At 45.4% G+C, this 27,500-nt stretch overlaps 1 protein-coding gene and 1 long non-coding RNA gene across 4 annotated transcripts in view; both read left to right on the top strand.

The window, feature by feature from the left end:
- Positions 1-27,500, top strand: part of LOC118375819 (actin filament-associated protein 1-like 1) — an 82,946-nt gene that overhangs the window by 37,578 nt on the left and 17,868 nt on the right. The window contains exons 2-8 of the mRNA XM_052515066.1: positions 7,903-8,028; positions 8,647-8,730; positions 8,895-8,989; positions 11,671-11,908; positions 15,305-15,525; positions 15,686-15,865; positions 16,904-16,984. Of these exons, the coding sequence (XP_052371026.1) occupies positions 7,903-8,028; positions 8,647-8,730; positions 8,895-8,989; positions 11,671-11,908; positions 15,305-15,525; positions 15,686-15,865; positions 16,904-16,984 (1,025 nt within the window). The remainder of the gene's footprint in view (positions 1-7,902; positions 8,029-8,646; positions 8,731-8,894; positions 8,990-11,670; positions 11,909-15,304; positions 15,526-15,685; positions 15,866-16,903; positions 16,985-27,500) is intronic.
- Positions 9,005-9,967, top strand: LOC127928078 (uncharacterized). Of its 3 annotated transcripts, none has more exons than XR_008130328.1 (3): positions 9,005-9,160; positions 9,219-9,276; positions 9,451-9,665. It is a non-coding gene; the product is annotated as an uncharacterized LOC127928078 (long non-coding RNA). The 3 variants fall into 3 exon arrangements; XR_008130325.1 differs by lacking the exon at positions 9,005-9,160 and adding an exon at positions 9,683-9,967 and having other exon boundaries at positions 9,179-9,276; positions 9,480-9,566; XR_008130330.1 differs by lacking the exon at positions 9,005-9,160 and adding an exon at positions 9,683-9,967 and having other exon boundaries at positions 9,179-9,276; positions 9,451-9,566.

The following is a 27,500-nucleotide window of genomic DNA, read 5'->3' as shown; positions in this document are numbered from 1 at the left end:
CTGGAACATACAGCCTCCCACTGGAACATACAGCTTCCCACTGGAACATACAGCCTCCCACTGGAACATACAGCCTCCCACTGGAACATACAGCCTCCCACTGGAACATACAGCCTCCCACTGGAACATACAGCCTCCCACTGGAACATACAGCCTCCCACTGGAACATACAGCCTCCCACTGGAACATACAGCCTCCCACTGGAACATACAGCCTCCCACTGGAACATACAGCCTCCCACTGGAACATACAGCCTCCCACTGGAACATACAGCCTCCCACTGGAACATACAGCCTCCCACTGGAACATACAGCCTCCCACTGGAACATACAGCCTCACATACAGTATTCATGATTCACTGAACCACCACTACTGCAGACAGAACTGATCAACTTTTATTCATTCAAAACCTGAGGTAGAAGACTGAATGCTGGCGTGTAGTTAACATGTCTGATAGGTAGAAGACTGAATGCTGGCGTGTAGTTAACATGTCTGATAGGTAGAAGACTGAATGCTGGCGTGTAGTTAACATGTCTGATAGGTAGAAGACTGAATGCTGGCATGTAGTTAACATGTCTGATAGGTAGAAGACTGAATGCTGGCGTGTAGTTAACATGTCTGATAGGTAGAAGACTGAATGCTGGCGTGTAGTTATCATATCATATACAGTAGGTAGAAGACTGAATGCTGGCGTGTAGTTAACATGTCTGATAGGTAGAAGACTGAATGCTGGCATGTAGTTAACATGTCTGATAGGTAGAAGACTGAATGCTGGCGTGTAGTTAACATGTCTGATAGGTAGAAGACTGAATGCTGGCGTGTAGTTATCATATCATATACAGTAGGTAGAAGACTGAATGCTGGCGTGTAGTTAACATGTCTGATAGGTAGAAGACTGAATGCTGGCATGTAGTTAACATGTCTGATAGGTAGAAGACTGAATGCTGGCGTGTAGTTAACATGTCTGATAGGTAGAAGACTGAATGCTGGCGTGTAGTTAACATATCATATACAGTAGGTAGAAGACTGAATGCTGGCGTGTAGTTAACATGTCTGATAGGTAGAAGACTGAATGCTGGCATGTAGTTAACATGTCTGATAGGTAGAAGACTGAATGCTGGCGTGTAGTTAACATATCATATACAGTAGGTAGAAGACTGAATGCTGGCGTGTAGTTAACATGTCTGATAGGTAGAAGACTGAATGCTGGCATGTAGTTAACATGTCTGATAGGTAGAAGACTGAATGCTGGCGTGTAGTTAACATGTTTGCTATGTGTGTGACTGAATGCTGGCGTGTAGTTAACATGTCTGCTATGTGTCTGTCCCCTAGTGAGTTTATTCTAAGTGCTGGACATCTCCCAGCATGCGTCCCAAATGGTTCCCTATTTCCTTAGTGCACTCCTTTCTACCAGGACCAATAGGACTCAGAAGTAGTGCACTACTTTCTACCAGGACCAATAGGACTCAAAAGTATTGCACTACTTTCTACCAGGACCAATAGGACTCAAAAGTAGTGCACTACTTTCTACCAGGACCAATAGGACTCAGAAGTAGTGCACTACTTTCTACCAGGACCAATAGGACTCAAAAGTAGTGCACTACTTTCTACCAGGACCAATAGGACTCAAAAGTAGTGCACTACTTTCTACCAGGACCAATAGGACTCAAAAGTAGTGCACTACTTTCTACCAGGACCAATAGGACTCAGAAGTAGTGCACTACTTTCTACCAGGACCAATAGGACTCAAAAGTAGTGCACTACTTTCTACCAGGATCAACCGGACTCAGAGGTAATGCACTATGTAAGGGACAGTGTGTCATTTTTATTTTGTTTATTTATTTGACCTTTATTTAACCAGACAAGTCAGTTAAGAACACATTCTTATTTATAATGACAGCCTAGGAACAGTGGGTTAACTGCCTTGTTCAGGGGCAGAACGACAGATTTTTAACTTGTCAGCTCTGGGATTCGATCCAGCAACCTTTCAGTTACTAGTCTAACGCTCTCACCACTAGGCTACCTGCCTCCCCCTCCAACCACTATTTGGGACGCAGAGAGAGTAATCATGATATAATCACTAATGTCAACCAGAGAGAACTGACTGGCCGTGTGTGTGTGTGAACAGTGTTGCTTCCTAACTTTCCTGATGTGGTCCTCCAATGGGCTTAACAACCCACTGTCAGACAACTATATCATACAGAGAACTGACAGAGAACAACTGGTCAGAGAGTGTGTGGGCATGTATGTGTGTGGGGGGGGGGCATGTGTCTGTGCAAATATAACATCTATCTTCTCTACCCATCCGGTTATCTTCCATCTTTATGAAACATGGAGATCCTCACACAATGTCTGAGTAGCTGTCACATGAAATCAATTCAGACACAGACACAGCCTATTATTATACTGTGTGTGAGGAGAGAGGAGACCATAGGAGAGGGAGAGAGGAGATCATAGGAGAGGGGAGAGAGGAGACCATAGGAGTGTGGAGAGAAGAGATCATAGGAGAGGGGAGGGAGGAGACCATAGGAGAGGGGAGAAAGGAGACCATAGGAGAGGGGAGAAAGGAGACCATAGGAGAGGGAGAGAGGAGACCATAGGATAGGGAGAGAGAGGAGACCATAGGAGAGGGAGAGAGGAGACCATGGGAGAGATTAGACCATAGAAGAGGGAGAGAGAGGAGACTATAGGAGAGGGAGAGAGAGGAGACCATAGGAGAGGGAGAGAGGAGACCATGGGAGAGATTAGACCATAGGAGAGGGGAGAAAGGAGACCATAGGAGAGAGAGTGAGGAGACCATAGGAGAGGGGAGAGAGAAGACCATGGGAGAGAGAGAGAGGAGACCATAGGAGAGGGGAGAGAGGAGATCATAGGAGAAGGGAGAGAGGAGACCATAGGAGAGTGGAGAGAAGAGATCATAGGAGAGGGGAGGGAGGAGACCATAGGAGAGGGGAGAAAGGAGACCATAGGAGAGGGAGAGAGGAGACCATAGGAGAGTGGAGAGAAGAGATCATAGGAGAGGGGAGGGAGGAGACCATAGGAGAGGGGAGAAAGGAGACCATAGGAGAGGGAGAGAGGAGACCATAGGAGAGTGGAGAGAAGAGATCATAGGAGAGGGGAGGGAGGAGACCATAGGAGAGGGGAGAAAGGAGACCATAGGAGAGGGAGAGAGGAGACCATAGGAGAGTGGAGAGAAGAGATCATAGGAGAGGGGAGGGAGGAGACCATAGGAGAGGGGAGAAAGGAGACCATAGGAGAGGGGAGAGAGGAGACCATAGGAGAGGGAGAGAGGAGTCCATAGGAGAGGGAGAGAGGAGTCCATAGGAGAGGGGAGAGAGGAGACCATAGGAGAGGGAGAGAGGAGACCATAGGAGAGGGAGAGAGGAGACCATAGGAGAGGGAGAGAGGAGACCATAGGAGAGGGGAGAGAGGAGACCATAGGAGAGGGAGAGAGGAGTCCATATGAGAGGGAGAGAGGAGTCCATAGGAGAGGGGAGAGAGGAGACCATAGGAGAGGGAGAGAGGAGACCATAGGAGAGGGAGAGAGGAGACCATAGGAGAGAGAGAGAGGAGACCATAGGAGAGGGGAGAGAGGAGACCATAGGAGAGGGAGAGAGGAGTCCATATGAGAGGGAGAGAGGAGTCCATAGGAGAGGGGAGAGAGGAGACCATAGGAGAGGGAGAGAGGAGTCCATATGAGAGGGAGAAAGGAGTCCATAGGAGAGAGAGAGAGGAGACCATAGGAGAGGGAGAGAGGAGACCATGGGAGAGAGGGGAGAGAGGAGACCATAGGAGACGGGAGAAAGGAGACCATAGGAGAGAGAGAGAGGAGACCATAGGAGAGGGAGAGAGGAGACCATAGGAGAGAGAGAGAGGAGACCATAGGAGAGGGGAGGGAGGAGACCATGGGAGACGGGAGAAAGGAGACCATAGGAGAGGGGAGGGAGGAGACCATAGGAGAGGGAGAGAGGAGACCATAGGAGAGAGAGAGAGGAGACCATAGGAGAGGGGAGGGAGGAGACCATAGGAGAGGGGAGAAAGGAGACCATAGGAGAGGGGAGAAAGAAGACCATAGGAGAGAGAGAGGAGACCATAGGAGAGGGGAGGGAGGAGACCATGGGAGACGGGAGAAAGGAGACCATAGGAGAGGGGAGGGAGGAGACCATAGGAGAGGGGAGAAAGGAGACCATAGGAGAGGGAGAGAGGAGACCATAGGAGAGGGAGAGAGGAGACCATAGGGGAGAGAGGAGACCATAGGAGAGGGGAGAAAGGAGACCATAGGAGAGGGGAGGGAGGAGACCATAGGAGAGGGAGAGAGGAGACCATAGGAGAGGGAGAGAGGAGACCATAGGAGAGGGAGAGAGGAGACCATAGGAGAGGGAGAGAGGAGACCATAGGAGAGAGGGGAGAGAGGAGTCCATAGGAGAGAGAGAGAGGAGTCCATAGGAGAGGGGAGGGAGGAGACCATAGGAGAGGGGAGAAAGGAGACCATAGGAGAGGGAGAGAGGAGACCATAGGAGAGAGAGAGAGGAGACCATAGGAGAGGGAGAGAGGAGACCATGGGAGAGAGGGGAGAGAGGAGACCATAGGAGGGAGAGAGGAGTCCATATGAGAGGGAGAGAGGAGTCCATATGAGAGGGAGAGAGGAGTCCATAGGAGAGGGAGAGAGGAGACCATAGGAGAGGGAGAGAGGAGTCCATAGGAGAGGGAGAGAGGAGACCATAGGAGAGGGAGAGAGGAGATCATAGGAGAGGGAGAGAGGAGACCATAGGAGAGGGAGAGAGGAGACCATAGGAGAGGGAGAGAGGAGACCATAGGAGAGGGAGAGAGGAGACCATAGGAGAGTGGAGAGAGGAGACCATAGGAGAGTGGAGAGAAGAGATCATAGGAGAGGGAGAGAGGAGACCATAGGAGAGGGAGAGAGGAGACCATAGGAGAGGGAGAGAGGAGACCATAGGAGAGGGAGAGAGGAGACCATAGGAGAGGGAGAGAGGAGATCATAGGAGAGGGGGTGGAATGTCTTGGCCTAGACCACTTTTTCTCACAGACATTGAATGGACATCTGGTTTCCCCTACACAGATGAGACAGAGCAGAGAGAAGGATGAGGTAGATTACGAGAGAGAGAGAGAGAGAGAGATCGAGGGAGAGATCGAGGAGAGGATCAGACTGCTGGTGGAGGAGAGGTTGAGGGGGATGGAGGAGAGGGTGAGGGGGACGGAGGAGAGTTTGAGGGGGACGGCGTGTGACAGAGAACATCCCACAAGAGAGGTGGCCACCCCCACAGAGAAGCCAGCAGAACAGCCCACCTCAGCACCCGACAAAAGTCTCGACACCACAGCAGAACAGACAAATGAATAACCGCAAGCTCAGCGGCTCTCACCCCCTCTGAGCACCCCCCCTGTCAGCCACCCTGATAGCCCTTCTGACAACCCCCCCCACACCCACTGAGGACAAACACAAGACACAAATTGTACTACTTATGGACTCAAATGGCAAATATATAGAAGAAAAAAAACTTTTTCCCAAACACAGTGTGTCTAAACTCTGGTGTCCAAACACTCAGCGTGCCCTCGACCTTCTGTCTGAGGACCAACTAGGCTCACCTAGCCACATAATAATACACACAGGCACAAATGACCTGAGAGCACATCAGGAAAGGGTGGCCACAGCACTGAAGGGAGTGATTGAAAAGGCTTCTTCTACTTCGCACAAGTGGTTATCTCCACCCTGCTACCACGAAAAGACTTCCACCCTACTTTATCACTGACCTCAACCCAGAGTCTCTCAGAGTGTTCACAGTCAGCCCACTGACACCCCTATCAGACCACAGCAAAATCACAGTCTACTTAAACAGAGCAATACTCAATCATGAGGCATCAAAGCCAAAGGAACTGAGTAACATTAAGAAATGCTATAGATGCAGCTTAAGCCCCACCCTCTTCAACATATATATTAACGAATTGGCGCGGGCACTAGAAAAGTCTGCAGCACCCAGCCTCACCCTACTAGAATCTGAAGTCAAATGTCTGCTGTTTGCTGATGATCTGGTGCTTCTGTCACCAACCAAGGAGGGCCTACAGCAGCACCTAGATATTATGCACAGATTCTGTCAGACCTGGGCCCTGACAGTATCTCAGTAAGACCAAAATAATGGTGTTCCAAAAAAGGTCCAGTCACCAGGACCACAAATACAAATTCCATCTAGACACTGTTGCCCTAGAGCACACAAAAAACTATACATACCTTGGCCTAAACATCAGCGCCACAGGTAACTTCCACAAAGCTGTGAACGATCTGAGAGACAAGGCAAGAAGGGCCTTCTATGCCATCAAAAGGAACATACATTTCAACAAATGAGCTCATGGTTAGTCCAGGTCACTGTGTCTCTATGTTCACAGACAGACCTGCTCTCAGGAGCATACACCTGCATGCAGAGCTGTAGGTTTATTTCCATTGTGTTCTGAAAACAGGGAGCGGTCTAGTCCCATGTGAATAATATACTCCTGAAAGCTGACTGGGCTTTCAAATCACATCACGTTGTATTGGTCACATACACATATTTAGCAGAAGTTAATGCGGGTATAGCGAAATGCTTGTGTTCACCATGATGGTATGTTTCTACGTACTGGACATATGGAAGAGTTTTACTGCGTTTCCCCTATCCCTTAGAGAGACAGAGATCCCTTAGAGAGACAGAGATCCCTTAGAGAGACAGAGATCCCTTAGAGAGACAGAGATCCCTTAGAGAGACAGAGATCCCTTAGAGAGACAGAGATCCCTTAGAGAGACAGAGATCCCTTAGAGAGACAGAGATCCCCTAGAGAGACAGAGATCCCTTAGAGAGACAGCGATCCCTTAGAGAGACAGAGATCCCTTAGAGAGACAGAGATCCCTTAGAGAGACAGAGATCCCTTAGAGAGACAGAGATCCCTTAGAGAGACAGGGATCCCTTAGAGAGACAGAGATCTCTTAGAGAGACAGAGATCCCTTAGAGAGACAGAGATCCCTTAGAGAGACAGGGATCCCTTAGAGAGACAGAAATCTCTTAGAGAGACAGAGATCCCTTAGAGACAGAGATCCATTAGAGAGACAGAGATCCCTTAGAGAGACAGAGATCCCTTAGAGAGACAGAGATCCATTAGAGAGACAGAGATCCCTTACAGAGACAGAGATCCCTTAGAGAGACAGAGATCCATTAGAGAGACAGAGATCCCTTGGAGAGACAGAGATCCCTTGGAGAGACAGAGATCCCTTAGAGAGACAGAGATCCCTTAGAGAGACAGAGATCCCTTAGAGAGACAGGGATTCCTCAGAGAGACAGAGATCCATTAGAGAGACAGAGATCCCTTACAGAGACAGAGATCCCTTAGAGTGACAGAAATCCCTTAGAGGACAGAGATCCCTTAGAGAGACAGAGATCCCTTAGAGAGACACAGAGGCAGGAAGGGAGGTGGGCAGAGATGGACCAGAGAGAGACAGAGAGGCATAAAGGGAGGGGGGCAGAGATGGACCAGAGAGAGACAGAGAGGCATAAAGGGAGGTGGGCAGAGATGGACCAGAGAGAGACAGAGAGGCATAAAGGGAGGGGGGCAGAGATGGACCAGAGAGAGACAGAGAGGCATAAAGGGAGGGGGGCAGAGATGGATCAGAGAGAGACAGAGAGGCATAAAGGGAGGGGGGCAGAGATGGACCAGAGAGAGACAGAGAGGCATAAAGGGAGGGGGGCAGAGATGGATCAGAGAGAGACACAGAGGCATGGATATGCGTGCCTGTGTTTGTTGACAGTAACAAAGAGAGAGTTGTCACTCACCCAGCGGTTGTTTACGCTGGGTCGATTGACCTCTTTCCTCTCCCAACCTGACCTCTCACCTCTGATCTCTAACCTCTGACCTCTTCCTTAGCGATGGAGGTCCTGGTGACGGAGCTCAACGTTCTGCTGAAGCTGCTGGACCACGAGACTTTGAGCTCTCCAACTGAGGAGAAGAAGAGCTCTGTTCGGAACCTTCTGAAACATCTACAGCCCACAGGTAGGAGCCTACAGACAGACAGCTACAACCCACAGGTAGGAGCCTACAGACAGACAGCTACAACCCACAGGTAGGAGACTACAGACAGACAGCTACAGCCCACAGGTAGGAGACAACAGACAAACAGTTCCTGCCGACAAATAGGAAGCTCCAGACAGACAGACAGCTACTGCGCACAGGTAGGAAAGTACAGACAGGCAGACAGCTACGGCCCACAGGTAGGAAACGACAGACATACAGACAGACAGACAGACAGCTACAGCCCACAGGTAGCAGACAACCAGAGGTATACTGTAGATCAGAACTGGATTCAAATACTATTTGAAATGATTAAAATACTTTTTAGCATTTGCTTTAGTCTGCCAGAGTTCCATGTGGGAGACGGCAAACTCATTCAAGAACAGATAGATGGTTGAAATGATTTCAAATAGTAACTGAACCCAGGTCTGGTACAGACAGGTACAGACAGGTAGGGACAGACAGACAGATACAGATTAAGTGACTCAGGTCTGGGACAGACAGGTAGGAACAGACAGACAGTCAAGAGATACATCACAGATCTAACAACATGAGCTGGTTATGAAAGTGTGTTTAATTGTTTAGTTTTCTTTCCCCCAGCGACAGGACCAGACTACTTGTATATGAACCAATCAATCTACAGGCACGGCACCAGCTTTGTGGAATCCCTCTTCGAGACCCTTGGTGAGTTTGGTTCTTGGAGCGATACTACATTTATTTGAACAGGCATTAAATATTTTCCAGCAGTTTCGCCTTGCCCATAGACTCTTTTAGGTTGAGCAGCCACCTTACTTCAAGTTGTAAAATCCCAAACTTTCTCTTTAACTGTCTTCTACCTCACTGTCCAGACTGTGACATGGGGGAGCTGAAAGACATGACAAAGGACCAGAAGCAGGACACACACACTGACACACACAGACATGACACAACAGCCTTAAAACAGGTGAGCTACACACAACACACATGTTACCGTTCCTGTGTGTTCATGTTTTTCTGTGTGTCTATGAAACAGAGAGGTGACAGAGAGGTATGGCAGTAAGAGGAGATGACAGAGAGGTGTGGCAGTAAGAGGAGATGACAGAGAGGTGTGGAAGTAAGAGGAGATGACAGAGAGGTGTGGAAGTAAGAGGAGATGACAGAGAGGTGTGGCAGTAAGAGGAGATGACAGAGAGGTGTGGCAGTAAGAGGAGATGACAGAGAGGTGTGGCAGTAAGAGGAGATGACAGAGAGGTATGGTAGTAAGAGGAGATGACAGAGAGATAATGCAGTAGGAGGAGATGACAGAGAGGTATGACAGTAAGAAGAGATGACAGAGAGGTGTGGCAGTAAGAGGAGATGACAGAGAGGTGTGGCAGTAAGAGGAGATGACAGAGAGGTGTGACAGTAAGAAGAGATGACAGAGAGGTGTGGCAGTAAGAGGAGATGACAGAGAGGTGTGGCAGTAAGAGGAGATGACAGAGAGGTGTGGCAGTAAGAGGAGATGACAGAGAGGTGTGACAGTAAGAGGAGATGACAGAGAGGTATGGCAGTAGGAGGAGATGACAGAGAGGTATGACAGTAAGAAGAGATGACAGAGAGGTGTGGCAGTAAGAGGAGATGACAGAGAGTTGTGGCAGTAAGAGGAGATGACAGAGAGGTGTGGCAGTAAGAGGAGATGACAGAGAGGTGTGGCAGTAAGAGGAGATGACAGAGAGGTGTGGCAGTAAGAGGAGATGACAGAGAGGTGTGACAGTAAGAGGAGATGACAGAGAGGTGTGGCAGTAAGAGGAGATGACAGAGAGGTGTGGCAGTAAGAGGTGATGACAGAGAGGTGTGGCAGTAAGAGGAGATGACAGAGAGGTGTGGCAGTAAGAGGAGATGACAGAGAGGTGTGGCAGTAAGAGAAGATGAAAGAGAGGTGTGGCAGTAAGAAAGATGTGAAAACAGGACAGTCAATACACTTCCTCCATAGTGTTAGATGATCGTCCATAGTGTTAGATGATCCTCCATGGTGTTAGATGATCGTCCAAGGTGTTAGATGATCGTCCATGGTATTAGATGATCCTCCATGGTGTTAGATGATCGTCCATGGTGTTAGATGATCCTCCATGGTGTTAGATGATCCTCCATGGTGTTAGATGATCCTCCATGGTGTTAGATGATCCTCCATGGTGTTAGATGATCTTCCATGGTGTTAGATGATCCCCATAGTGTTAGATGATCCTCCATGGTGTTAGATGATCGTCCATGGTGTTAGATGATCCTCCATGGTGTTAGATGATCCTCCATAGTGTTAGATGATCGTCCATGGTGTTAGATGATCGTCCATGGTGTTAGATGATCCTCCATGGTGTTAGATGATCCTCCATGGTGTTAGATGATCCTCCATAGTGTTAGATGATCCTCCATGGTGTTAGATGATCGTCCATGGTGTTAGATGATCCTCCATGGTGTTAGATGATCCTCCATGGTGTTAGATGATCCTCCATAGTTTTAGATTGTTAGATGATCCTCCATAGTGTTAGATTATCGTCCATGGTGTTAGATGATTGTCCATGGTGTTAGATGATCTTCCATGGTGTTAGATGATCCCCATAGTGTTAGATGATCCTCCATGGTGTTAGATGATCGTCCATGGTGTTAGATGATCCTCCATGGTGTTAGATGATCCTCCATAGTGTTAGATTATCCTCCATAGTGTTAGATGATCCTCCAAAGTGTTAGATGATCCTCCATAGTGTTAGATGATCCTCCATGGTGTTAGATGATCCCCATAGTGTTAGATTATCCTCCATAGTGTTAGATGATCCTCCATAGTGTTAGATGATCCTCCATAGTGTTAGATGATCCTCCATAGTGTTAGATGATCCTCCATAGTGTTAGATGATCCTCCATAGTGTTAGATGATCCTCCATAGTGTTAGATGATCCTCCATGGTGTTAGATGATCCTCCATAGTGTTAGATGATCCTCCATAGTGTTAGATGATCCTCCATAGTGTTAGATGATCCTCCATAGTGTTAGATGATCCTCCATAGTGTTAGATGATCCTCCATAGTGTTAGATGATCCTCCATAGTGTTAGATGATCCTCCATAGTGTTAGATGATCCTCCATAGTGTTAGATGATCCCCATAGTGTTAGATGATCCTCCATAGTGTTAGATGATCCTCCATAGTGTTAGATGATCCTCCATAGTGTTAGATGATCCTCCATAGTGTTAGATGATCCTCCATAGTGTTAGATGATCCTCCATAGTGTTAGATGATCCTCCATGGTGTTAGATGATCCTCCATGGTGTTAGATGATCCCCATAGTGTTAGATGATCCTCCATAGTGTTAGATGATCCTCCATAGTGTTAGATGATCCTCCGTGGTGTTAGATGATCCTCCATAGTGTTAGATGATCCCCTCATAGTGCTCTCAGAGCTCATCCGTCAAGCTGGGGTGGAGCGTCTCCTGTCTCGTCCCATTCTACACATATTTACCAACTGACCTAGCTTTGCACAATGTTTGTGTGGTGTGTGTATGTATGTGTGTGCATGCGTGCAAGGGATTAATCTATATATAAATATATATATATATGGTTACATGTTGGTGTGTGATAGGTAATATAAGTGCAGTATCTGTGTTTACCTATCCTATAGAGCAGTCCAGACTCCTCTCCCCCCCGCTCATCAGAGACCCCTCCTCCCCTGCCCACCACCCCCCATCCTGAGGCTTACTATGAAGAGGCAGTACCTCTCAGCCCTGGCAAGCAGCCAGAGTACATCACCACACGTGGGAGCTCCAGCCCTCCTAACTCCATAGAGGATGGTTACTATGAGGATGCAGACAACGACTCTCCTTCTACCTGCATCAACGGACAGCAACGCAAAAACTCCTGTGAGTCAAACGTTGTAGAAAACATATCCTACAGGACCACAACGAGACCAGGTACATAGCTTCTGGTCTGTGTGGTTACAACTCCTTTTTCAGGGTGACATTGACGTTCTGTTCTTCGTCAGAAACATGTGCAGATGTACAGAATGTGTGTGTGTGTGTGTATCTTTTCTACAATCAAGAGTGAACTTCTGAGCTATAATTCACACAAAAAAAGAGAGAAACGTGTTAACATTTCACTCCTAAAGATATTTTGAAGAAGTTTCATCCCTTAACACAGACAACAACTCAGTCTAACTGTAGCTTCTTCTGATTGTCTCAGTCTAACTGTAGTTTCTTCTGATTGGTCTCAGTCTAGCTGTAGTTTATTGGTCTCAGTCTAACTGTAGTTTCTACTGATTGGTCTCAGTCTAGCTGTAGTTTATTGGTCTCAGTCTAACTATAGTTCATTCTTGTCTTGTGTGCCACCTCTCCGGCCTCTAGGTCACTAGGCTGCTCGTTTATGGTGCACACTTCTCACCAGACACTCACCTGGACTCCATCACCTCCTTGTTTACCTGCCCCTTATATGTCCCTCCCTTTGGTTCCTTCCCCAGTCGTCATTGTTTCTGTGTCAGTTCTGTGCGTTGTTTGTGTTTCATATTTTTGTAGTATGTTGTTTTTATTTATTAAAACACTCACTCCCTGAACTTGCTTCCCGACTCTCAGCGCACATTGTAACAGAATGATGACTCAACAAAAGGAAGTATCAGGGAGTGTTTCTTTTTTTGGGGGGTTTGATGTCGCGGGTGTTGGAGCAGAGCTACCTGGGAGGCCTCAGCCGGTTTGTAGGCTCCCATGCCTCAGTGGTTTGGATAGGCTGCCATGCCTAAGCTGAATGAACAGATTCCCGTGCCTCAGCCTAGACAACCGGGGAGGTCTCAGCTGGATAGGCTCCCATGCCTAAGCCGGTTCATCAGGTTTCTGCGCCGGCGCTCTAGGTCATCATGCTCCCGTGCCTTAGCCGGACCGACAGGTTCCTGCCTTAGCATAGGTGACCGGTCCGCGCCTGATCACCGGGATGTCATATTGGTTGGCATCCTGTGGCGTCCTGCGGCTGGAGCGTCGGGGAGGGGGTACTGTCAAGTGAGCTCCCTCTCCGGCCTCTAGGTCATTTGTTTTGTCACCAGCGTTACGCGCATTTGCGCGTAATGACACTCACCTGGACTCTTCTTCCCCAGTCGTCATTGTTTCTGTTTTTGTGTCAGTTCTGCGCATTGTTCGTGTTTCTTATTTTTGTATTAAGTTGTATTTATTTATTAAATCACTCACTCCCTGAACTTTCTTCCTGACTCTCAGCGCACATCGTTACAATTCTGATTGGTCTCAGTCTAACTGTAGTTTACTCTGATTGGTCTCAGTCTAACTGTAGTTTACTCTGATTGGTCTCCCTCTAACTGTAGTTTACTCTGATTGGTCTTAGTCTAACTGTAGTTTACTCTGATTGGTCTCAGTCTAACTGTAGTTTATTGGTCTCAGTCTAACTGTAGTTTATTCTGATTAGGCTCAGTCTAACAGGCTGACTACACCACTCACGTTGTGTGCGCGAGCTTTGCAAAATACATTAAGAAATCTATATTATTCAATTATTGCACCCATACTGCTCGCATGCGCCAACGAGCATCTGCATTGCCAAGGGCTAAAATAGAAGTCAGTTCTAGTTGTTACGCAGATCGCACTGCATGTCCTGCCTCTCCCATCTCCTCATTGGTTTATGGATGCAGGTACCCACGTTCCACCTGCTCATTGGTTATACCCACGTGGGTGACTGAAAGACGAACGAGGTCAGTGGCGGTAATGCACCTAATTTATGAAAGTTGCCAATCGCATTATAAAGTCCAGAGAAGAAAAGGCCTGGAAGAAGGAGAGATGATTAGAAACGATTTGGTTGACCGTTTTATATGTGGATTAATTGTCGGAGTAGAGGACCTTGTGCATTTCAGGTAAAATAACAACTCAATGTTCATATCCCATGACAAATTAGCTAGCAACAGCAAGCTATCTGAATTGGACAAATTAGCTAGCAAGTGCAAGCTAACTAGCTAAATTGCCATACATGTTTAATGCTTTTCGACCTGTCTCCAAATTAATGTAATTGGTTCAGAGTTTGTTTTGATATATTAACCTGCGTGTCGTGATCACGTTTGGTGTGGGGGGACAAAATAAATGTATGCACAATGGCGCATGCGCGCAACCAGTTTGGGTTCTGTGTAACTGTAGTTTATTCGTCTCAGTCTAACTGTAGTTTCTTCGGATTGGTCTCAGTCTAACTGTAGTTTAATCTGATTGGTCTCAGTCTAACTGTAGTTTATTGGTCTCAGTCAAACTGTAGTTTCTTCTGATTTGGTCTCAGTCTAACTGAGGATTATTCTGATTGGTCTTAGTCTAACTGTAGTTTATTGGTCTCAGTCTAACTGTAGTTTATTCTGATTGGTCTCAGTCTAACTGTGCTTTATTCTGATTAGTCTCAGTCTAATTGAAGATTATTCTGATTGGGCTCAGTCTAGCTGTAGTTTATTGGTCTCAGTCTGTAGTTTCTTCTGATTGGTTTCAGTCTAACTGTAGTTTCTTCTGATTGGTCTCAGTCTAAATCAAATCAAATGTTATTGATCACATACACATGGTTAACAGATGTTAATGCGAGTGTAGCGAAATGCTTGTGCTTCTAGTTCCAACAGTGCAGTAATATTTAACAAGTATTCTAACAGTTCCCCAACAACTACCTAATACACACTCATCTAAAGGGATGGAATAAGAATATGTCCATGTAAATATATGGTTGAGCGATGGCCGAACGGCATAGGCAAGAGGCAATGGATAGTATAAGATGGAGTAGATACATATGAGATGAGTAATGTATGATAGGTAAACATTATTAAGGTGGCATTGTTTAAAGTGACTAGTGAGTCTCTATGTAGGCAGCAGCCTCTGAGTTAGTGATTGCTGTTTAGCAGTCTGATGGCCTTGAGATGGAAGCTGTTTTTCAGTCTCTCGGTCCCTGCTTTGATGCATCTGTACTGACCTCGACATTCTGGATGGTAGCGGGGTGAACAGGCCGTGGCTCAGGTGGTTCTTGTCCTTGATGATCTTTTTGGCCTTCCTGTGACATCGGGAGCTGTAGGTGTCCTGGAAGGCAGGAAGTTTGCCCCCGGTGATGTGTTGTGCAGACCACACCACCCTATGGAGAGCCTTGCTGTTGAGGGCGGTGCCGTACCAAGTGGTGATACAGCCCGACAGGATGCTCTCAATTGTGCATCTGTAAAAGTTTGTCAGGGTTTTAGGTGACAAGCCAACTACTAACTGTAGTTTCTTCTGATTGGTCTCAGTCTAACTGTAGTTTCTTGGTATTGCTCCCCCCAGACAATGACTCTGATGCTCTGAGTAGTTCCTATGAGTCGTATGAGGAAGATGAAGAGGAAAGGGGAACAGGGCCAAGGTCCAGGCTGACCCACCAGTGGCCTAGTGATGAGAGCTCCATGCTCCCTGCCAGGGACTGTAGGATCTGTGCCTTCCTGCTGCGAAAGAAACGCTTCGGACAGTGGGCTAAGCAACTGACTGTCATACGGGACAACAGGCTACAGGTACACACACACACACACACACGCACGCACGCACGCACGCACGCACGCACGCACGCACGCACGCACGCACGCACGCACGCACACACACACGCACGCACACACACACACACACACACACACACACACACACAATCCTTAACCCCTGTGTTCTCTCCTCCAGTGCTATAAGAGCTCTAAGGACGTGTCCCCATATTTTGACCTGCCCTTGCTCCAGTGCACTGTGGTCTACGCCCCTAAAGACGGACGCAGGAAGAGACATGAGCTGAGGTTCACTCCACCCAGTGGAGAGGCTCTGGTCTTGGCTGTGCAGAGCAGGGAGCAGGCACACAGGTGGCTCAGGGTGAGGACAAAACACACACAACACACAAATGCATGCACCTTTAGGCAACCTGCTAAATGACTACAGACCCGTGGCACTCACGTTCGTATATATGCATATATGCATAGTGACTTTAACTATACATTCATGTACATACTACCTCAATTGGGCTGACCAACCAGTGCTCCTGCACATTGGCTAACCGGGCTATCTGTATTGTGTCCCACCACCTGCCAAACCCTATTTTTACGCTTCTGCTATTCTCTGTTCATCATACATGCATAGTCACTTTAACCATATCTACATACTACCTCAATCAGCCTGACTAACTGGTGTCTGTATGTAGCCTCGCTACTTTTATAGCCTTGCTACTGTATACAGCCTGTGTTTTTACTGTTGTTTTATTTCTTTACCTGCCTATTGTTCACCTAATACCTTTCTTGCGCTATTGGTTAGAGCCTGTAAGTAAAGCATTTCACTGTAACCTGTTGTATTCAGCATTACACTGTAACCTGTTGTATTCAGCATTTCACTGTAACCTGTTGTATTCAGCATTTCACTGTAACCTGTTGTATTCAGCATTACACTGTAACCTGTTGTATTCAGCATTTCACTGTAACCTGTTGTATTCAGCATTTCACTGTAACCTGTTGTATTCAGCATTTCACTGTAACCTGTTGTATTCAGCATTTCACTGTAACCTGTTGTATTCAGCATTTCACTGTAACCTGTTGTATTCAGCATTTCACTGTAACCTGTTGTATTCAGCATTTCACTGTAACCTGTTGTATTTGGCGCACGTGACAAATCAATTTTGATTTGATTTGACCTATGCAAACACACATTCTGTCACACACATAATTTCCCTTTCCCTTCCTTATGTGTGTGTGTGTGTGTGTGTGTGTGTGTGTGTGTGTGTGTGTGTGTGTGTGTGTGTGTGTGTGTGTGTGTGTGTGTGTGTGTGTGTGTGTGTGTGTGTGTGTGTGTGTGTGTGTGTGTGTCTGTGTCTGTGTGTGTGTGTGTGTGTGTGTGTGTGTGTGCCTGTGTGTGTGTTCTCAGGTGGTCCATGAAGTTAGTCAGGGAAAAGGACCAGAAGAGACCACTTCTCCCATGATGCCCAGAAAGACTGAGCTGGACAAGGTGTGTGTGTGTTGTACACTAGAGTCAGTGTGTGTTGTACACTAGAGTCAGTGTGTGTTGTACACTAGAGTCAGTGTGTGTTGTACACTAGAGTCAGTGTGTGTTGTACACTAGAGTCATTGTGTATAACACTAGAGTCATTGTGTGTTGTACACTAGAGCCAGTGTGTGTTGTACACTAGAGTCAGTGTGTGTTGTACACTAGAGTCAGTGTGTATAACACTAGAGTCAGTGTGTGTTGTACACTAGAGCCAGTGTGTTGTACACTAGAGTCAGTGTGTGTTGTACACTAGAGTCAGTGTGTATAACACTAGAGTCAGTGTGTGTTGTACACTAGAGCCAGTGTGTTGTACACTAGAGTCCGTGTGTGTTGTACACTAGAGTCAGTGTGTGTTGTACACTAGAGTCAGTGTATGTTGTACACTAGAGCCAGTGTGTGTTGTACACTAGAGCCAGTGAGTTGTACACTAGAGTCAGTGTGTGTTGTACACTAGAGTCAGTGTATGTTGTACACTAGAGTCAGTGTATGTTGTACACTAGAGCCAGTGTGTGTTGTACACTAGAGCCAGTGAGTTGTACACTAGAGTCAGTGTGTATAACACTAGAGTCAGTGTGTGTTGTACACTAGAGCCAGTGTGTTGTACACTAGAGTCAGTGTGTGTTGTACACTAGAGTCAGTGTGTATAACACTAGAGTCAGTGTGTGTTGTACACTAGAGCCAGTGTGTTGTACACTAGAGTCCGTGTGTGTTGTACACTAGAGTCAGTGTGTTGTAAACTAGTCAGTGTGTGTTGTACACTAGAGTCAGTGTGTTTGTACACTAGAGTCAGTGTGTGTTGTACACTAGAGTCATTGTGTATAACACTAGAGTCATTGTGTGTTGTACACTAGAGCCAGTGTGTGTTGTACACTAGAGTCAGTGTGTGTTGTACACTAGAGTCAGTGTGTGTTGTACACTAGAGTCATTGTGTATAACACTAGAGTCATTGTGTGTTGTACACTAGAGCCAGTGTGTGTTGTACACTAGAGTCAGTGTGTGTTGTACACTAGAGTCAGTGTGTGTTGTACACTAGAGTATGTTGTACACTAGAGCCAGTGTGTGTTGTACACTAGAGCCAGTGAGTTGTACACTAGAGTTAGTGTGTGTTTTACATTTACATTTAAGTCATTTAGCAGACGCTCTTATCCAGAGCGACTTACAAATTGGTGCATTCACCTTATGACATCCAGTGGAACAGCCACTTTACAATAGTGCATCTAAATCTTTTAAGGGGGGGGGGTGAGAAGGATTACTTTATCCTATCCTAGGTATTCCTTAAAGAGGTGGGGTTTCAGGTGGGGTTTCAGGTTGTACACTAGAGCCAGTGTGTTGTAAACTAGTCAGTGTGTGTTGTACACTAGTCAGTGTGTTGTACACTAGAGTCAGTGTGTGTTGTACACTAGAGCCAGTGTGTTGTAAACTAGTCAGTGTGTGTTGTACACTAGTCAGTGTGTTGTACACTAGAGTCAGTGTGTGTTGTACACTAGAGTCAGTGTGTATAACACTAGAGTCAGTGTGTGTTGTACACTAGAGCCAGTGTGTTGTAAACTAGTCAGTGTGTGTTGTACACCAAAGCCAGTGTGTTGTAAACTAGTCAGTGTGTGTTGTACACTAGTCAGTGTGTTGTACACTAGAGTCAGTGTGTGTTGTACACTAGAGTCAGTGTGTATAACACTAGAGTCAGTGTGTGTTGTACACTAGAGCCAGTGTGTTGTACACTAGAGTCAGTGTGTGTTGTAAACTAGAGACAGTGTGTTGTACACTAGAGTCAGTGTGTGTTGTACACTAGAGCCAGTGTGTTGTACACTAGAGTCCGTGTGTGTTGTACACTAGAGTCAGTGTGAGGTTGTACACTAGAGTCAGTGTGTGTTGTACACTAGAGTCAGTGTGTATAACACTAGAGTCAGTGTGTGTTGTACACTAGAGTCATTGTGTGTTGTACACTAGAGCCAGTGTGTGTTGTACACTAGAGTCATTGTGTGTTGTACACTAGAGCCAGTGTGTTGTACACTAGAGTCAGTGTGTGTTGTACACTAGAGCCAGTGTGTTGTACACTAGAGTCCGTGTGTGTTGTACACTAGAGTCAGTGTGTGTTGTACACTAGAGTCAGTGTGTGTTGTACACTAGAGTCAGTGTGTGTTGTACACTAGAGTCAGTGTGTGTTGTACACTAGAGTCAGTGTATGTTGTACACTAGAGCCAGTGTGTGTTGTACACTAGAGCCAGTGAGTTGTACACTAGAGTCAGTGTGTGTTGTACATTTACATTTACATTTAAGTCATTTAGCAGACGCTCTTATCCAGAGCGACTTACAAATTGGTGCATTCACCTTATGACATCCAGTGGAACAGCCACTTTACAATAGTGCATCTAAATCTTTTAAGGGGGGGGGGTGAGAAGGATTACTTTATCCTATCCTAGGTATTCCTTAAAGAGGTGGGGTTTCAGGTGGGGTTTCAGGTTGTACACTAGAGCCAGTGTGTTGTAAACTAGTCAGTGTGTGTTGTACACTAGTCAGTGTGTTGTACACTAGAGTCAGTGTGTGTTGTACACTAGAGTCAGTGTGTATAACACTAGAGTCAGTGTGTGTTGTACACTAGAGCCAGTGTGTTGTAAACTAGTCAGTGTGTGTTGTACACTAGTCAGTGTGTTGTACACTAGAGTCAGTGTGTGTTGTACACTAGAGTCAGTGTGTATAACACTAGAGTCAGTGTGTGTTGTACACTAGAGCCAGTGTGTTGTACACTAGAGTCAGTGTGTGTTGTACACTAGAGTCATTGTGTGTTGTACACTAGAGTCAGTGTGTATAACACTAGAGTCAGTGTGTTGTACACTAGAGTCATTGTGTGTTGTACACTAGAGTCATTGTGTATAACACTAGAGTCAGTGTGTTGTACACTAGAGTCAGTGTGTGTTGTACACTAGAGTCAGTGTGTATAACACTAGAGTCAGTGTGTGTTGTACACTAGAGCCAGTGTGTTGTACACTAGAGTCAGTGTGTGTTGTACACTAGAGTCATTGTGTGTTGTACACTAGAGCCAGTGTGTGTTGTACACTAGAGTCATTGTGTGTTGTACACTAGAGCCAGTGTGTTGTACACTAGAGTCAGTGTGTGTTGTACACTAGAGCCAGTGTGTTGTACACTAGAGTCCGTGTGTGTTGTACACTAGAGTCAGTGTGTGTTGTACACTAGAGTCAGTGTGTGTTGTACACTAGTCAGTGTGTATAACACTAGAGTCAGTGTGTGTTGTACACTAGAGCTAGTGTGTTGTACACTAGAGTCAGTGTGTGTTGTACACTAGAGTCATTGTGTGTTGTACACTAGAGCCAGTGTGTGTTGTACACTAGAGTCATTGTGTGTTGTACACTAGAGCCAGTGTGTTGTACACTAGAGTCAGTGTGTGTTGTACACTAGAGCCAGTGTGTTGTACACTAGAGTCCGTGTGTGTTGTACACTAGAGTCAGTGTGTGTTGTACACTAGAGTCAGTGTGTGTTGTACACTAGAGTCAGTGTGTGTTGTACACTAGAGCCAGTGTGTTGTACACTAGAGTCAGTGTGTGTTGTACACTAGAGTCAGTGTGTGTTGTACACTAGAGCCAGTGTGTTGTACACTAGAGTCCGTGTGTGTTGTACACTAGAGTCAGTGTGTGTTGTACACTAGAGTCAGTGTGTGTTGTACACTAGAGTCATTGTGTGTTGTACACTAGAGTCAGTGTGTTGTACACTAGAGTCAGTGTGTGTTGTACACTAGAGTCAGTGTGTGTTGTACACTAGAGTCAGTGTGTGTTGTACACTAGTCAGTGTGTGTTGTACACTAGAGTCATTGTGTATAACACTAGAGTCAGTGTGTGTTGTACACTAGAGTCATTGTGTAGAACACTAGAGTCAGTGTGTGTTGTACACTAGAGTCAGTATGTGTTGTACACTAGTCAGTGTGTTGTACACTAGAGTCATTGTGTATAACACTAGAGTCAGTGTGTGTTGTACACTAGAGTCAGTGTGTGTTGTACACTAGAGTCAGTGTGTGTTGTACACGAGAGTCATTGTGTATAACACTAGAGTCAGTGTGTTGTAAACTAGTCAGTGTGTGTTGTACACTAGTCAGTGTGTTGTACACTAGAGTCAGTGTGTGTTGTACACTAGAGCCAGTGTGTTGTACACTAGAGTCAGTGTGTGTTGTACACTAGTCAGTGTGTATAACACTAGAGTCAGTGTGTGTTGTACACTAGAGTCATTGTGTGTTGTACACTAGAGCCAGTGTGTTGTACACTAGAGTCAGTGTGTGTTGTACACTAGAGTCAGTGTGTGTTGTACACTAGAGTCAGTGTGTGTTGTACACTAGAGTGTGTATAACACTAGAGTCAGTGTGTGTTGAACACTAGAGTCATTGTGTATAACACTAGAGTCATTGTGTGTTGTACACTAGAGTCATTGTGTTGTACACTAGAGCCAGTGTGTTGTACACTAGAGCCAGTGTGATGTACACTGGAGCCAGTGTGTTGTACACTAGAGTCAGTGTGTGTTGTACACTAGAGCCAGTGTGTTGTACACTAGAGCCAGTGTGTTGTACACTAGAGCCAGTGTGTTGTACACTGGAGCCAGTGTGTTGTACACTAGAGTCAGTGTGTGTGTACACTAGAGTCAGTGTGTGTTGTACACTAGTCAGTGTGTATAACACTAGAGTCAGTGTGTGTTGTACACTAGAGTCAGTGTGTGTTGTACACTAGAGTCAGTGTGTGTTGTACACTAGATTCAGTGTGTGTTGTACACTAGAGTCAGTGTGTGTTGTACACTAGAGTCAGTGTGTATAACACTAGAGTCAGTGTGTATAACACTAGAGTCAGTGTGTATAACACTAGAGTCAGTGTGTGTTACAATAGAGTCAGTGTGTAACAATAGAGTCAGGGAGGGGTTATAATAGAGTCAGTGTGTGTAAAACTAGAGTCCGTGTGTGTTACACTAGAGTCAGTGAGGGGTTACAATAGAGTCAGTGTGTAAAACTAGTCAGTGAGAGGTTATATTAGAGTCAGTGTGTATAACACTAGAGTCAGTGTGTGTTGTACACTAGTCAGTGTGTGTTGCACACTAGAGTCATTGTGTATAACACTAGAGTCAGTGTGTGTTGTACACTAGAGTCATTGTGTATAACACTAGAGCCAGTGTGTTGTACACTAGTCAGTGTGTGTTGTACACTAGAGTCATTGTGTATAACACTAGAGTCAGTGTGTATAACACTTGAGTCAGTGTGTGTTGTACACTAGAGTCAGTGTGTGTTGTACACTAGAGCCAGTGTATTGTACACTTGAGTCATTGTGTGTTGTACACTAGAGCCAGTGTGTTGTACACTAGAGTCAGTGTGTTGTACACTAGAGTCAGTGTGTTGTACACTAAAGCCAGTGTGTTGTACACTAGAGCCAGTGTGTTGTACACTAGAGTCAGTGTGTTGTACACTAGAGTCATTGTGTGTTGTACACTAGCCAGTGTGTTGTACACTAGAGCCAGTGTGTTGTACACTAGAGTCAGTGTGTGTTGTACACTAGAGCCAGTGTGTTGTACACTAGAGCCAGTGTGTTGTACACTAGAGTCAGTGTGTGTTGTACACTAGAGTCAGTGTGTGTTGTACACTAGAGTCAGTGTGTGTTGTACACTAGAGTCAGTGTGTGTTGTACACTAGAGCCAGTTTGTTGTACACTAGAGCCAGTGTGTTGTACACTAGTCAGTGTGTATAACACTAGAGTCAGTGTGTGTTGTACACTAGAGTCAGTGTGTGTTGTACACTAGAGCCAGTGTATTGTACACTAGAGTCAGTGTGTGTTGTACACTAGAGCCAGTGTGTTGTACACTAGAGTCAGTGTGTGTTGTACACTAGAGTCAGTGTGTGTTGTACACTAGAGCCAGTGTGTTGTACACTAGAGCCAGTGTGTGTTGTACACTAGAATCATTGTGTATAACACTAGAGTCAGTGTGTGTTGTACACTAGAGTCAGTGTGTGTTGTACACTAGAGTCAGTGTGTATAACACCAGAGTCAGTGTGTGTTGTACACTAGAGCCAGTGTGTTGTACACTAGAGTCAGTGTGTGTTGTACACTAGAGTCAGTGTGTGTTGTACACTAGAGCCAGTGTGTTGTACACTAGAGCCAGTGTGTGTTGTACACTAGAGTCAGTATGTGTTGTACACTAGAGTCAGTGTGTGTTGTACACTAGAGTCCGTGTGTGTTGTACACTAGATTCAGTGTGTGTTGTACACTAGAGTCAGTGTGTGTTGTACACTAGAGTCAGTGTGTATAACACTAGAGTCAGTGTGTATAACACTAGAGTCAGTGTGTATAACACTAGAGTCAGTGTGTGTTACAATAGAGTCAGTGTGTGTAACAATAGAGTCAGGGAGGGGTTATAATAGAGTCAGTTGTGTAAAACTAGAGTCCGTGTGTGTTACACTAGAGTCAGTGAGGGGTTACAATAGAGTCAGTGTGTGTAAAACTAGTCAGTGAGAGGTTATATTAGAGTCAGTGTGTATAACACTAGAGTCAGTGTGTGTTGTACACTAGTCAGTGTGTGTTGCACACTAGAGTCATTGTGTATAACACTAGAGTCAGTGTGTGTTGTACACTAGAGTCATTGTGTATAACAGTAGAGCCAGTGTGTTTGTACACTAGTCAGTGTGTGTTGTACACTAGAGTCATTGTGTATAACACTAGAGTCAGTGTATAACACTTGAGTCAGTGTGTGTTGTACACTAGAGTCAGTGTGTGTTGTACACTAGAGCCAGTGTATTGTACACTTGAGTCATTGTGTGTTGTACACTAGAGCCAGTGTGTTGTACACTAGAGTCAGTGTGTTGTACACTAGAGTCAGTGTGTTGTACACTAAAGCCAGTGTTTGTACACTAGAGCCAGTGTGTTGTACACTAGAGTCAGTGTGTTGTACACTAGAGTCATTGTGTGTTGTACACTAGCCAGTGTGTTGTACACTAGAGCCAGTGTGTTGTACACTAGAGTCAGTGTGTGTTGTACACTAGAGCCAGTGTGTTGTACACTAGAGCCAGTGTGTTGTACACTAGAGTCAGTGTGTGTTGTACACTAGAGTCAGTGTGTGTTGTACACTAGAGTCAGTGTGTGTTGTACACTAGAGTCAGTGTGTGTTGTACACTCGAGCCAGTTTGTTGTACACTAGAGCCAGTGTGTTGTACACTAGTCAGTGTGTATAACACTAGAGTCAGTGTGTGTTGTACACTAGAGTCAGTGTGTGTTGTACACTAGAGCCAGTGTATTGTACACTAGAGTCAGTGTGTGTTGTACACTAGAGCCAGTGTGTTGTACACTAGAGTCAGTGTGTGTTGTACACTAGAGTCAGTGTGTGTTGTACACTCGAGCCAGTGTGTTGTACACTAGAGCAGTGTGTGTTGTACACTAGAATCATTGTGTATAACACTAGAGTCAGTGTGTGTTGTACACTAGAGTCAGTGTGTGTTGTACACTAGAGTCAGTGTGTATAACACCAGAGTCAGTGTGTGTTGTACACTAGAGCCAGTGTGTTGTACACTAGAGTCAGTGTGTGTTGTACACTAGAGTCAGTGTGTGTTGTACACTAGAGCCAGTGTGTTGTACACTAGAGCCAGTGTGTGTTGTACACTAGAGTCAGTATGTGTTGTACACTAGAGTCAGTGTGTGTTGTACACTAGAGTCCGTGTGTGTTGTACACTAGATTCAGTGTGTGTTGTACACTAGAGTCAGTGTGTGTTGTACACTAGAGTCAGTGTGTATAACACTAGAGTCAGTGTGTATAACACTAGAGTCAGTGTGTATAACACTAGAGTCAGTGTGTGTACAATAGAGTCAGTGTGTGTAACAATAGAGTCAGGGAGGGGTTACAATAGAGTCAGTGTGTGTAAAACTAGAGTCCGTGTGTGTTACACTAGAGTCAGTGAGGAGTTACAATAGAGTCAGTGTGTGTAAAACTAGTCAGTGAGAGGTTATATTAGAGTCAGTGTGTATAACACTAGAGTCAGTGTGTGTTGTACACTAGTCAGTGTGTGTTGTACACTAGAGTCATTGTGTATAACACTAGAGTCAGTGTGTGTTGTACACTAGAGTCATTGTGTATAACACTAGAGCCAGTGTGTGTTGTAACTAGAGTCAGTGTGTGTTGTACACTAGAGCCAGTGTGTGTTGTACACTAGAGTCAGTGTGTATAACACCAGAGTCAGTGTGTGTTGTACACTAGAGCCAGTGTGTTGTACACTAGAGTCAGTGTGTGTTGTACACTAGAGTCAGTGTGTGTTGTACACTCGAGCCAGTGTGTTGTACACTAGAGCCAGTGTGTGTTGTACACTAGAGTCATTGTGTATAACACTAGAGTCAGTGTGTGTTGTACACTAGAGTCAGTATGTGTTGTACACTAGAGTCAGTGTGTTGTACACTAGAGTCCGTGTGTGTTGTACACTAGATTCAGTGTGTGTTGTACACTAGAGTCAGTGTGTGTTGTACACTAGAGTCAGTGTGTATAACACTAGAGTCAGTGTGTATAACACTAGAGTCAGTGTGTGTTACAATAGAGTCAGTGTGTTGTAACAATAGAGTCAGGGGAGGGGTTACAATAGAGTCAGTGTTGTAAAACTAGAGTCCGTGTGTGTTACACTAGAGTCAGTGAGAGGTTATATTAGAGTCAGTGTGTATAACACTAGAGTCAGTGTGTGTTGTACACTAGTCAGTGTGTGTTGTACACTAGAGTCATTGTGTATAACACTAGAGTCAGTGTGTGTTGTACACTAGAGTCATTGTGTATAACAGTAGAGCCAGTGTGTTGTACACTAGAGTCATTGTGTATAACAGTAGAGCCAGTGTGTTGTACACTAGTCAGTGTGTGTTGTACACTAGAGTCAGTGTGTATAACACTAGAGTCAGTGTGTATAACACTTGAGTCAGTGTGTGTTGTACACTAGAGTCAGTGTGTGTTGTACACTAGAGCCAGTGTATTGTACACTTGAGTCATTGTGTGATGTACACTAGAGCCAGTGTGTTGTACACTAGAGTCAGTGTGTTGTACACTAGAGCCAGTGTGTTGTTCACTAGAGCCAGTGTGTTGTACACTAGAGTCAGTGTGTTGTACACTAGAGTCAGTGTGTTGTACACTAGAGTCATTGTGTGTTGTACACTAGCCAGTGTGTTGTACACTCAAGCCAGTGTGTGTTGTACACTAGAGTCAGTGTGTGTTGTACACTAGAGTCAGTGTGTGTTGTACACTAGAGTCAGTGTGTATAACACTAGAGTCAGTGTGTATAACACTAGAGTCAGTGTGTGTTACACTAGAGTCAGTGTGTGTTACAATAGAGTCAGTGTGTGTAAAACTAGAGTCTGTGTGTGTTACACTAGAGTCAATGAGGGGTTACAATATAGTCAGTGTGTGTAAAACTAGTCAGTGAGAGGTTATATTAGAGTCAGTGTGTATAACACTAGAGTCAGTGTGTCTAAAACTAGTCAGTGAGAGGTTATATTAGAGTCAGTGTGTGTTAAACCCAATAGAACCCATAGCCTAAACACAGAACAACAGAATAATAACAGAACAACAGAATAACAACAGAACAACAGAACAACAGAATAACAACAGAACAACATAATAACAACAGAACAACAGAATAACAACAGAACAACAACAGAACAACAGAACAACAACAGAACAACACATCAGCATCAGTCACTGTGTTTATCTGTTCGCCCAGTAGAACTGGACCTGTCTAGGGTAACTTCCCAAATGGCACCCTATATCCTACATAGTGGACTACTTTTGACCAGAGCCCTATTGGCCTCTCTCTCTCTGTATCCCCCCTCTCTCTCTCTCTCTCTCTCTCTCTCTCTGTATCCCCCCTCTCTCTCTCTCTCTCTCTCTCTCTCTCTGTATCCCCCTCTCTCTCTCTCTCTCTCTCTCTCGCTCTCTGTCTCTCTCTGTATCCCCCTCTCTCTCTCTCTCTCTGTATCCCCCTCTCTCTCTCTCTCTCTCTCTCTCTCTGTCTCTCTCTGTATCCCCCCCCCTCTCTCTCTCTCTCTCTCTCTCTCTCTCTCTCTCTCTCTCTCTCTCTCTCTCTGTATCCCCCCTCTCTCTCTCTCTCTCTCTCTCTCTGTCTCTCTGTATCCCCCCTCTCTCTCTCTCTCTCTCTCTCTCTCTCTCTCTCTCTCTCTCTCTCTCTCTGTATCCCCCCTCTCTCTCTCTCTAGAGTCTCTGTCTCTCTCTGTATCCCCCCCTCTCAATTCAATTCAATTCAATTCAAGGGCTTTATTGGCATGGGAAACATGTGTTAACATTGCCAAAGCAAGTGAGGTAGACAACATACAAAGTGAATATATAAAGTGAAAACAACAAAAATTAACAGTAAACATTACACATACAACAGTTTCAAAACAGTAAAGACATTACAAATGTCATATTATATATATATATATATATATATATATATATATATATATATATATATATATATATA

Source organism: Oncorhynchus keta, chromosome 4 (assembly GCF_023373465.1).
Source record: "Oncorhynchus keta strain PuntledgeMale-10-30-2019 chromosome 4, Oket_V2, whole genome shotgun sequence".
Classification (NCBI taxonomy): Eukaryota; Metazoa; Chordata; class Actinopteri; order Salmoniformes; family Salmonidae; genus Oncorhynchus; species Oncorhynchus keta.
Note: the sequence above shows the minus strand (reverse complement) of the source record. Positions and strands in the feature narration are given on the sequence as shown.